Source organism: Carcharodon carcharias, chromosome 10 (assembly GCF_017639515.1).
Source record: "Carcharodon carcharias isolate sCarCar2 chromosome 10, sCarCar2.pri, whole genome shotgun sequence".
Lineage (NCBI taxonomy): Eukaryota > Metazoa > Chordata > Chondrichthyes > Lamniformes > Lamnidae > Carcharodon > Carcharodon carcharias.
The window spans coordinates 422,256-434,532 of NC_054476.1; the positions used below are offsets into that span (position 1 = coordinate 422,256).

At 41.7% G+C, this 12,277-nt stretch overlaps 1 protein-coding gene across 1 annotated transcript in view; it reads left to right on the forward strand.

Moving 5' to 3' along the window:
• Positions 1–2,407: 2,407 nt before the first annotated feature.
• Positions 2,408–12,277, forward strand: part of caprin1b (cell cycle associated protein 1b) — a 200,413-nt gene continuing 190,543 nt past the window's right edge. The window contains exon 1 of the mRNA XM_041197734.1: positions 2,408–2,793. Coding sequence (XP_041053668.1) covers positions 2,587–2,793 — 207 coding nt within the window. The 5' untranslated portion in view covers positions 2,408–2,586. The remainder of the gene's footprint in view (positions 2,794–12,277) is intronic.

Consider the following 12,277-nt stretch of genomic DNA (forward strand, 5'->3'; position numbering starts at 1 on the left):
GTTCCACAGACTCATGACCCTGTGAAAGAAAAAAATTAATTTTCATCTCCATCTTAAAAGGGAGATCCCTTATTTTTAAACTGTGCCCTCTAGTTCTGGTCTTTCCACAAGGGGAAGCATCCACCCTGTCAGATTTCCTCAGGACCTTGTGTTTCAATAAAACCACTGCTCATTCTTCTAAACCCCAATGGATACAGGTCCAGCCTGTCAAAATTTCCTCATAAGATAACCCCTTCGTCTCAGGAGTCAGCTGAATGAACCTTCTCTGCACTGCTAATGCAATTATACCCTTCCTTAAATAAGGGGGACCAAAACTACACCATACTCCAGATGTGGTCTCATCAATTCCCTGTACAACTATAGCAGAACTTCCCTACTTTTATATTCCATTCCCCTTGCAATAAACAATATTCCATTTGCCTTCCTAATCACTTGCTGGGCCTGCATACTAATTTTTTTGTGATTCATGTACCAGATCTTTTCTTTCTACCTTAAGGTTCTGCAATCTCTCCATGTTTTTCTATTCTGCCTGCCAAAGTGGGCAAATTCACATTTTCCCACATTGTACTGCGTCTACCAAATTTTTGTCCACTAACTGAATCGTAATATGCCCTCTTCACAACTTTCTAACCTATCTGTGTCATCAGCAAATTTAGCCACCGTATATTTGGCCCTGCCATCCAAATCATTGATTATAGATTGTAAGTAGTTCAGACCCAGCACTGATCCCTGTGGCACCCCACTCGTTACAACCTGCCAAGCCAAAAATGATCCATTTATGCCTACTATTCCCTGTTAGCTAACCAATCCTCTGTCCATACTAATATGTTTACCTCCTGCACCATGAGCTGTTATTTCATGTAGTAACCTTTGATGTGACACCCTGTCAAGTCCCTTCTGGAAATCTAAGTACATCACATCCACACATTCCCCTTTATCCATGTTGCTTGTTATTTCAAAGAATTCTAATTAAGTTAGTTAAACACTATTTCCCTTTCACAAAACCCTGAGGTTTTTGGGATGGGCAATAAATGCTGGTTATGTGGATGCCCATATCCTGTTAAAGAATACATTTTTAAAAATCACCTCATTGATGTTTCAGCAAAAGCATTGCCATTCTTCCCATTAAGTTTTTTTTGCAGTGGCAAATGGAAGTGGATGGGATAGGATTGGTAGCTCTTTTTCCAGGTCTTTGGCCTCGTCTAAGTGGTCTGTGGATGAAAACCATTGGCCTTAAAGCCCTCCTCTGAGCTCATCAGGGCTTGCACATTTCTCATCTTGCGCAGTCAAATTTGAACATATGAGACATGACCAGGACCTTTTAAATGGAGGGCAAAATAGTATTATTTTATTTTTAATTGCACTGGTAATCCATCCTAAGTACAGGTAATTTGGGTTTACAGTGTGGGAAGTGATCACCCAAGTGAGTTTAGTTATTTTGGGCTACGGGCTAGCTCCAAAATGGAGACTTTTGCGTCCAGCGGTAAAAATTAAGACAAAAAAACCATGGAGCTTAAGGCATAGAAATGCAGTTTTTTTGCCCGTTTGCAATAAGAATATGCTGTTCTACTCTGAGATTACAAAGAACTAACAATGTAAGCAGGAGTAATTATGACTCGTGGCTTGGGCGATGGCGATTTAATAGGTTGACCTCTTAAAACCTGATCCTACTTATCAGGGAGTGTAATGGTTGGCACCCCTTTCGGAAACTGATTCAACAGCACTGTACAAATATCCGTGGTACATAACAAATGTGCAATTATCAATAATACATATAGATTAATGACGTTTTTGCTAAATGAATGTATCCCTACTGAAATATTCAAATTGCTTCAGTATTTTATAATGCAGATTTGCTGAGCGCGTGGCTCTTTCCTGCCTAATAAACCTCAGTACCCTTATAAACATTTTAAAACGCCCCTTGACATTGTTTATTTCAACGACCATCTCTTCTGAGTTGACTGGCCATTTCTTTACTGACTTGACAAAGGTGCTTGTTTAATTCACTGACTATCTCCTCGATGGATTGGTGACAGAAAGGTGCCAGTTTATTTCAGCGACCGTCTCTTTACAAAGTTGGGGAAGTACCTGTTTCACACTCTCTCTCTAGTGAGTCTAGCCCAGGAGGGAAGCTCCTCCCTTCCTGCTGCTGCTGAGCTGCTCTTTCCCTTTCTCAGTTTAGTGTCCTAAATAAGTGCCTGAAAGACCTTGTAGAATGTCGGAGTCACTGATCAATAAAAATCCATTTTAAACAGACACACATATCGTTTATGGTATTTGTATTGTGACAGGTGTAATCTCTGAGGAAGGTGTGATCGCTGGGAACGGGGCGCGGTGCGAACAGCCCGGGCGCGGGCCCGGGTCCTGAGGCGGCGGCGCCAATCGCGCTCCCGCGGCGCGTTCCCGCCCCTTAGTCTCGGCGCTGCTGCTGGTGTCGCGCGGACAGAGAAGGCCCGCGTCGCTTGGTCTTTCCCTTTCAATAAAATTCCCAACTTTCTTCCCCCCGCCTCTGTTCCCTCTCCCGGTTTATATCTCACTTGTTTTTTTTAAACGAAGCTCAGTTCCTCACAAAGCGAAGGAGAGAAAATGCCCGCAGCCACCGCCACAAAAGCGGCCGAATCGCGATCGTCTTCCGCCGCCGGAGTTGAGGCCGCCGCCGCCGCAGCCGCCGCCGCCGCCGCAGCGGTGAGTGTCCAGAGCGGCCAGGGACAGGCGGTACAGCCACAGAATGAAGCACTCAGACAGGTTCTCAATGTCATCGACAAGAAAGTGCGGAACATGGAGAAGAAGAAGGTAGGAGAGAGCAGAGGCCCCGCTGCAGCTACAACAGTTCAGGAGGCTTCGGCCTTCACACAAAAAGAAAACGAGTTGAAGAGCAGCCCCTTGACATCGATCGGAGCAATAATTTCCAATCTGTAGACTAGAAAGCGTGTCTCAGCCTCCTCCCCCAGTCCCTCCCCAGTTCAGATGTTCGGTTGGTTAGTTGAAATAGTTTACAGCAGAGTTGCGTTGTACTTTTAACCGTAATTCCTGATAAAGTACTTGAACGCGTTTTTATATAATTTAACATTTGAATTTATGTTTGAAGTTAGTTTCCCACAATTTTCTTGAGTCAAAATCTGCACCTTTTCTGATATAGCAGTTTGTGGATTTTCCAGAACTAAAAGTAAAATTTCTAAAAGGGATGTAACTCAATTGTTGGTGGCAGTCTTGAATGATTTTGCACTTTTTTAATGGCCTAGAAAAAGGTAAGTAGTAAATAACTGTTGCTGTAGTCAAGGGTGATGGCTGGGAGCACTCTTTGTATAAAGGCTAATGGAAGTCTGGAACTCGACTTAAAAGCTAAGTTAATTGAAAAATGCAAAATATAACTTGGTAGATACTTATTTGGCAAGAATATTTGCGGATTATGGATCCAAGACAAGTAGATGGTAAACTATATGTCAACTGAAAACACATTCTGTTATTTGGCCTTACAGTAGATGTAATAAAATGGACCATGGCTATCATCATCCAGCAAAATTCTGAAAATGATTTACTGTACCTCAAAAAAGGATGTCTCTTCATCCACCAGAAGGATAGGCATTAGACCTTTGATGGTTAGGATCTCATAACTCCGCTGTCACATCAGGCTTGTGAAATCGAGTAATCAGAATGGTGGAATAGCCTGGAAGGGCCAAATGTTCCAAAGTTCTAGACTCAAGTCATGAGTTCTCAGAATTTTTGGACTCCAGACTAAGTACAATTAATAGTAACAAAATCACACATTTTAACAGAAAAAGTAATTTTTAAATAACCAACGTACAACCAAGGAACACAAAACTGATTTCATCTACTTGAAGAAAAAAATGGCCTGTTAAAATACAAAGCTCACTCATAAGAGAATTTGATAAACTGTTAATTAAGTTATCATGGGGAGGCAGTGGCGTAATGGTATTGTCACTGGACTAGTATTCTAGAGACCCTGGGTAATTCTCTGGGGACCTGGGTTTGAAGATGGTGAACTATGAATTCAATAAAAAAAATCTGGAATTAAAAGTCTAATGACGACCAGGATTGTTGTAGAAATCCATCTGGTTCACTGATGCCTTTTAAGGGAAGGAAAACTGCTGTCCTGCCCTGGCCTACATGTGACTTCAGACCCACAGCAATATGGTCTTAAATTCCCTCTGAAATAGCCTAGCAAGCTACTTAGTTCTCATGGGCAATAAATGCTAGCCCAGCCAGCAACGCCCACATCCCATGAACAAATAATTAAAAAAAACCACCCTGGAGCTTGCTTCGCATGGGGGAGCTTACTCAATTTCACGAGCCTAATGTAGAGGTCTTTCCTTTTGGTGGATGAAGAGACATCTTTATTTGAGAGGCACAGTAAACCATTTTCAGAACTTTGCTGGATGATAACCATGATTCATTTCATCTCATTATGTCTACTGTATGGCCAAATAGCAGGATGTGTTTTCAGCCAGCTGTACCAACTTGGCACCATATTGTGGTAAAAACAAAAAACTGCGGATGCTGGAAATCCAAAACTAAAATTTTTACTTAGTTCTGTTGAAGGGTCATTCGGACTCGAAACATTAACTGTGTCCTTCTCCGCAGATGCTGCCGGACCTGCTGAGTTTTTCCAGGTATTTTTGTTTTGTACCATATTGTGGTGTTTGGCTGAGGTGACCTAGGCCAGATGGAGGATCGTAAACTGTTCCTCATAAAGGTCGGTTCCTGAAGTGATTTATGGAGACAATGGTGCATCTGAAATCACTGGGAACGCTTGGCCTAAATAGCCAAGTGGTTATGGTACTGGGTTTGTAACCCCAAGATCAAGAGTTCAAATCTCACAATGGCAAACTATGAAACAATGAAATCACTGGGATAGGTACAGTGTGAATCCATCTCCGGTTGTTTTAATCCAAAACCCTACCTGCCAATATTGCTTTCAAGAATTATATGACTGCTGCTAAAACCAGAAAGATGCTGTGAAAGGTTAAGACCAAAATTTCACTACCTCCCCTGCCCTCAAATCATTCTATGAAGACTCTGCTCATCTTAGTCATGGACAAAATAATGCTTAATGAGTAAGTAGTTTTAACAGAACAAGTTTATGGGGTGTGTGTCCAAAGATGTTAATTTTTTGGCGTGGGGTGAAGGAATCAAAATGGGCTAAAAGGTAGAGATAAAACAATGGATGGAAATACATTTAAAAATAATGAAAATAGGTGGGAAAAGAAAAATCCCCATCCACCCCCACTAGGGCTATCTGTACTTTGCTTGTCCTGCTTTCTACCCTTAATTAGCACATTCCTTAGATAATATCACCACCTTCAACACCTCTTTTGTCCTTTTGCCTATGACATCTTTTGGCTATCTCCACCTATCAGTGGCCCTCTATCCAGCTCTACCTGTCTCTCTCTCTCCGCCGCCCCCCCCACCCCCCAAACCAGCTTATATTTCACCTCTTTTCTATTTTTATTTATTTCTGTTGAAGAGTCATATGGACTCGAAACGCTAACTGTGTTTGTTCCTCTCTGCAGATGCTGCCAGACCTGCTGAGTTTTTCCAGGTATTTTTGTTTTTGTTTTAGTTGTTGGACAATATTTTTAACCAGTCCACAGGAATCTTGTTCAGATTAAAATACCGAATAAAAATGTGCATCAGTTCAAACTAAAACTTCCAAATTAATTTGATCATCCTGTGTTCAGATGGCAGAAGCACCACCTCTTGCTTCAATCCATGAGCGCACTGAGGGATAACTTGTTTGATTTCTGTTGTCAACATTTGTGTGCTGAGTGAAGGAATGCATTCTCAATATTTCCTTTTGAAGCTTATGTGCTATTTTAATTGTATTTGCAAGCTGCTTTCAAGATAACGTAATGGGAAAAGTGTAGTTACAATATTCTTACACGTTAAAAATTGCTAAACCTTCAGTGGCATATATAATATTGTCTAAATGTTCTTTTTCCTGTTGTGTTATTCCATTTAGATACTAGCTGCTGCTGTGGTATGATTTTATGGTTGTCAGTACACTTCACTTTATTGAGGTGGCCATTCTTTATGCGAGCTTGCTTACTTAATGTTGGCGGGTTGTTTAACCATGGACTTGAGCCAAACACAATTTATCCTCATTTCAAGTGGTGATCATTGGCAATCAGGATGTGTGAACACCAGCTAACCTTTTTTCACCATAATAGCTCAGGGCCAGTCGGGTTAGCTGACTTAGCACAGAAGTAGGACCATATGCCTGTAGCATTCAATGTTACACAGGATATTATCATTAACTACTAAGCCATTGAGGGACCATCTTTCTTTAAATTGTTTCTAGTTGCAAATCATGTATTTTCAGATGCATTTTTAAAAAAATAATGTACTTTTTGTAATTGAAATGGGAAGATTACCTTTTGAATTTTGTCTAACAAATTTGATTGAATTTTTTGAGGAGGTGGCTAGTTGTGTAGATGAGGGTAGTACAGTTGATGTAGTCTACATGGACTTCAGTCAGGCTTTTGACAAGGCCTCCCATGGGAGAATGGTCAAGAAGGTAAGAGCCCATGGGAATCAGAGCAATTTGGCAAATTGGATCCAAAGTTGGCTTAGTGGCAGGAGGCAGAGGGTGATGGTCGAAGGTTGTTTTTGCGATTGGAAGCCTGTGATGAGTGATGTATCACAGTGATCGGTGCTGGGGCCCTGACTGTTTGTATTGTACATTAATGATTTAAATGTGAACATAGGAGATATGATCAGTAAGTTCGCAGATGACACGAAAATTGGTGATGTCGTAAATAGTGAGGAGGAAAGCCTTAGATCACAGGAAGATATAGATGGACTGGTAACATGGGCAGAGCAGTGGCAAATGGAATTTAATTCTGAGAAGTGTGAGGTGATGCATTTTGGGAGGACTAACACGGCAAGGAAATACACAATGAATGGTAGGACCCTAGGAAGTACAGAGGATCAGAGGGACCTTGGTGTACATGTCCATAGATCCTTGAAGGCAGCAGCACAGGTAGATAAGGTGGTTAAGAAGGCATATGGGATACTTGCCTTTTATTAGCCGAGGCATAGAATACAAGAGCAGGGAGGTTATGTTGGAGCTGTATAAAACACTAGTTAGGCCACAGCTGGAGTACTGTGTGCAATTCTGGTCACCACATTATAGGAAGAATTTGATTGCACTGGAGAGGACGCAGAGGAGATTCACCAGGATGTGTCTTGGGCTAGAGCATTTGAGCTATGAAGAGAAGAGGCTAGATAGGCTAGGGTTGTTTTCCTTTGAGCAGAGAAGGCTGAGGGGGGACCTGATAGAGCTATGCAAAATTGAGGGGCGTAGATAGGAAGAAACTTTTCCCCTTAGCGGAGGTGTCATTAACCAGGAGGAATAGATTTAAGGTAAGGGGCAGGAGGTTTGGAGGGGATTTGAAAAAAAAATTCACCCAGAGGGTGGTTGGAATCTGGAACACACTGCCTGAAAAGGTGGTAGAGGCAGAAACTCTCAACATTTAAGGATTTAGATGAGCACTTGAAATGCCATAACATACAGGGCTACAGGCCAAGTGCTGGAAAATGGGATTGGAATGGATATGCGCTTGATGGCTGGCACAGACATGATGTGCCAAAAGGCCTATTTCTGTGCTGTATAACTATGACTCTGGATTAAAATATGTAGTGTAGGGAGAATATTTTCTGCTCTATGCTCATGCTTTACAGTTTGGTGGAACCCTTGAATTTCTGTGGAAAAAGATTGGGAATAAGTAGAACAAAATATCACTCAAGATCAAAATATTGCATGTTATGTGAGTTTTGTTTTTTGCTCTTTTCATATCTTTCTCATCATCTCACTGCTCTTCTTTCCTGCCCTGGCTGAATTCCAGCCCCACCATGTCATGTACCAAAGCAGTACTGTGGGGCACAAAGAATCATAGATACTTTCTGTTCTTCCTGAAAGATCAAGATCTTTCAAATACTCAGTTAAAGCACAGTGACCACCAATTATACCATCCAAACTTAAATTATATAACTGTTCATGCCAGCTAATTTTTCATCACCGCAGAAATCAATTACAAAGGCACTGCTTAACAGTGTGTGCTGGTCCTTTTGGAGCATTCAGAAAGCACTTTGCACCTTGTTAAAGGTTCAAATAACTTAATTATTTTCTTGGGCCTTTTCTTTCTTGTGAAAGGAAATGTGAAGTTGTTTGAAATTTACTAATTTCACAAAGTCATAAGAGGTTGAAGCCACAAAGCTGCAGGGTGAATGGCAGCAGCTTTTACTGCCCATGACTGAGAGTTATTCAGTTTGAGTTCCTGAACTGCTACTGTCATCTTTGAAACGTAGCAGTTTCAAGTACATTTAATAATGCATTAGGGCAAAAGTCAGCACTATGTTTTGTAGTTTATTGTAGTCAGATCCCAGTATCTTTCATGAGCTGTTACCCTTAGGGTAGAAACATAGAAGCTAGGAGCAGGAGTAGGGCATTCAGCCCTTCAAGCGTGCTCCGTCATTCAATATTATCATGTCTGATCCTCTACCTCAACTCGATATTCCTGCCTTCTCTCTATACCCATTGAGGCCCCTGATATCCAAATATTTATCAGTTTCTCTCTTGAATATACTCAGTGACCTGGCTCCACAGCCTTCTGTGTTTCCACAGGTTTACCACCCTGTGAGTGAAGAAATTTTTCCTCATCTCGGTCCTAAATGGCCTGCACCTTATCCTGAGATTGTGGCCCCTGGCTGTAGACTCACCAACCAGGGGAAACATCCTCCCTGCATCTAGTCTGTCTAGCCCTGTTAGAATTTTATACATTTCAATCAGATCCCCTCTCATTCTTCTAACCCTAGTGAATACAGGCCCAGTCGAACCAATCTCTCCTCATACGACAGCCCTGCCATCCTCAGTATCAGCCTAGTGAACACTCTGCACTCCCTCTGTGACAAGTATATCCATTTTAGGTAGGGAGACCAAAACTGCTGCAATACTCCAAATGTGCTCTCAACGCCTTGTCTAACTGCAATAAGACATCTCTACTTCTGAACTGAAATCCTTTTGCAATGAAGGCCAACGTATCACTTAGCTTCCTAATTGCTTGCTGTAGCTGCCTGTTTACTTTCATTGACTGGTGTACAAGGACACCCATATCATTTTGTACATCCACATTTCCCATTATATCACCTGTCTTTCTGTTTTTCACGCCGAAGCATATAACTTCACACTTATCAACGTTATACTGCATCTGCCATGTGTTTGCCCACACACACACAACTTGTCTAAATTGCCCTGAAGCCTCCTTGCATCCTCCTCAACCTGTCCAGTTTTGTGTCATCAACAAACTTGGAAATATTGTGCTCAGGTTTACTTTCCAAGTTTTAACAAACACTACAAGTCTTCTACAGGGTGTCTAGGGGTCTCATGGTTTCACTGACCAATGTTTATAGCAGATGAATTGCATTAACACCAGTGTGTCCACTATAAATGGTAGGGACTACGCTGCCAACTATACACTGAGGCACTGAAATGAGCAAGTTCATGTGCTAACCGAAGCTTGTTGGTGCATCCCGTTAAATTGGTAGCAAAAGCTGCCTCCCTTTTCAGTTGTCATGGATTGAAACAGTGGAAAATAACCTAGTTTGAGTCAATTATTTAAATGAGTATTGCTGAAAAAAGAGACATCTCTAAGCTTTTCATCTTGCACTCAATGGGACACTCGCAAGAATACAAATATAAAGGGAAGACAGCAGAATAGACTGTGAAGAGAATATTGATTGGTTGGCAAATGTTGTTGCCATGGAGAATGCACCACTGATGGTGGCAGACAGTTAACTGCCAAGCATTGTTTGAAATTTAAACCAGGCAACTTGACCCTGAATGGCCAAGACGTTGCCCTGAGGAATGAGTCACTTGTTTAGCTGAAGCAGGTGCAATGTGTGTACATGTTCTTTCTGCCTGTTAAGAACAGGACCCTGTGTATTAATATATGTAGCTTCCAGTACACGCAAATGTGCCACACTGCGAGCCTGACTGATAGTCTTAAATTGGTTGTCAGCGTAATTCTTAGCACATTGAGGATTATTTAGCAAATGTTGTCCAATTGCAGAATTGCATCTAATGTTGGACACTGTCTTTTGTGTTTTGCAAGCATGGGCTGTTTGGGTATGGCCTGTACCTTGCCGTGTGAGCAGCAGTTGGGACATGCTGTTTTATACAATTTGCCAGTCTTTGGGATGTGCTGCCTATCATCTCACTGGCACCGAAATTCATATACCACATTGCTCATTTGCGTGATGGGCACAGATCTTTTTGGCTTGCCGGCAGCATCCTGTTAGTGGTGAATACCATTTGTTTTGCTTTTGCATAGTAGCAGCATGAAACAGCTAGCTTCACCTGTTGCTCAAATTTTTGAGATACCTTACCCTGGGCACTTTTTGGGGTCTAAAGTGACGACCTTAGGCCTATTCATGAGCTTGCATGATCCACAGCGCAAAATGATTTGATCAGGGTAGCCATTATCCTGCAGGATGCCTTTGTGCCCAATTATAGCATCAAGCTTGCCTGGTGACCAAATGGCTCGGACCTATTTACAAGGTGGCTGATGAGACCAATCTTGTAGTGCGTGGAACTGTAAGAATCCCAACACGTATATTGACCAGTGAAGGTAGGCTTGCAGTAGACTGTGGTAGAGAACCCTTGAAATATTTCTCAACTGATATATCAAACAAGGGGAGTTCATTAGACTGCTCCATTTCAAAGGTGAATTTGAACACAGGATGGAGCCCATTAAGACATATAAGGAAAATGCAGCTGCGGATTTAAGTGTAACAAATGTATTGTCCAGATATCGGAAATATGCAAGAGGTAGAAGGCTAGGTGTCATTCCATTGTAGAGATGTTTCTCATGGAACCCAACAAAGATTTTTGCGAGAGCTGGGCCTAGAGGGGATCCCATGGCAACACCATCTATTTGGGCATACATATTATTAAAACTGAATTCAACTGCATGAGTTGCCGAGTTCATAAGTTCAGTGAATACTGATTGTCACAATGGTGATGGGTCTAAGTCATCATGGTATAGCACTTGTGTAAGAGCGATGAGCTGCAGTGTGATATATATGATAGGAGACAGGATTCGCCCTCACGGTTTGCTGCATCCGCATATATATGGGCTGCCCAAGACAAACAAAAGTGTGTCCCTCTACACCCCACTATGACCGGTCCTGCACAACATGAATTGGCCAAATGACTGGGCAAATTGTTACAACCAGTTTTGAGCAAATTTTCCTCATATACGGTAAAGGATTCCTTCACATTTACAGAGGCTTAGATTCTGGAAAAGTCCCAGAGGATTGGAAAGCTGCCAATGTAACACACTTATTCAAAAAGGGAGGGAGACAAAAAACAGCTAACTATAGGCCAATCAGCTTAACATCCATAATTGAGAAAATGTTAGAGCCTATTACAAAGGATACAATAGGATGTTTAGAAATGCATAATAAAATCAAGCAGAGCCAGCATGGCTTCATGAAGGGGAAATCATACCTGACAAATTTATTAGAGTTCTTTGAGGAGGTAACAAGCAGGATAGATAAAGGGGAACTGGTAGATGTAATATATTTGGATTTCCAAAAGGCATTTGATAAGGTACCACACATAAATCTACTTAATAAGATAAGAACCTGTGATATTGGGGGGTAGTATATTAGCATGGATAGAGGATTGGCTAACTAATAGAAGACAGATAAAGCAAAATACCGTGGATGCTGGAAATCTGAAACAAAAACAGAAAATGCTGGAAAAAGTCCAAGTCAGCATCTGTGGAGAGAAAAACAGAGTTAACGTTTCAAGTCCGTATGACTCTTAAGAAGGATCAATAGAAGGCAGAGTTAGGGTAGGAGGGGAATTTTTAGGATGACAACCACAGTGATCAGTGCTGAGGCCACAATTATTTACAATGTATATTAATGACTTCGATGAAGGAAGTGAATGTACTATCGCCAGGTTTGCAGATGAAACCAAAATAGGTGGGAAGGCAAATGGTGAGGATGACATCCCCCTGCAGAGGGATATAGACAGGTTAAGTGAGTGGGCAAAAACTTGGTAGATGGAATACAATGTGGGAAAATGTGAAGTTATGCACTTCAGGAAGAATGGAGGAGCCGAATATTATTTAAATGAAGAAAGACTGCAGAAGGTTGCAGCACAGAGGGATTTGGGGGTCCTCATGCATGAATCACAAAAAGCTAGCATACAAGTTCAGCAGGTAAAAGGAAGGCAAATGGAATGTTGGCC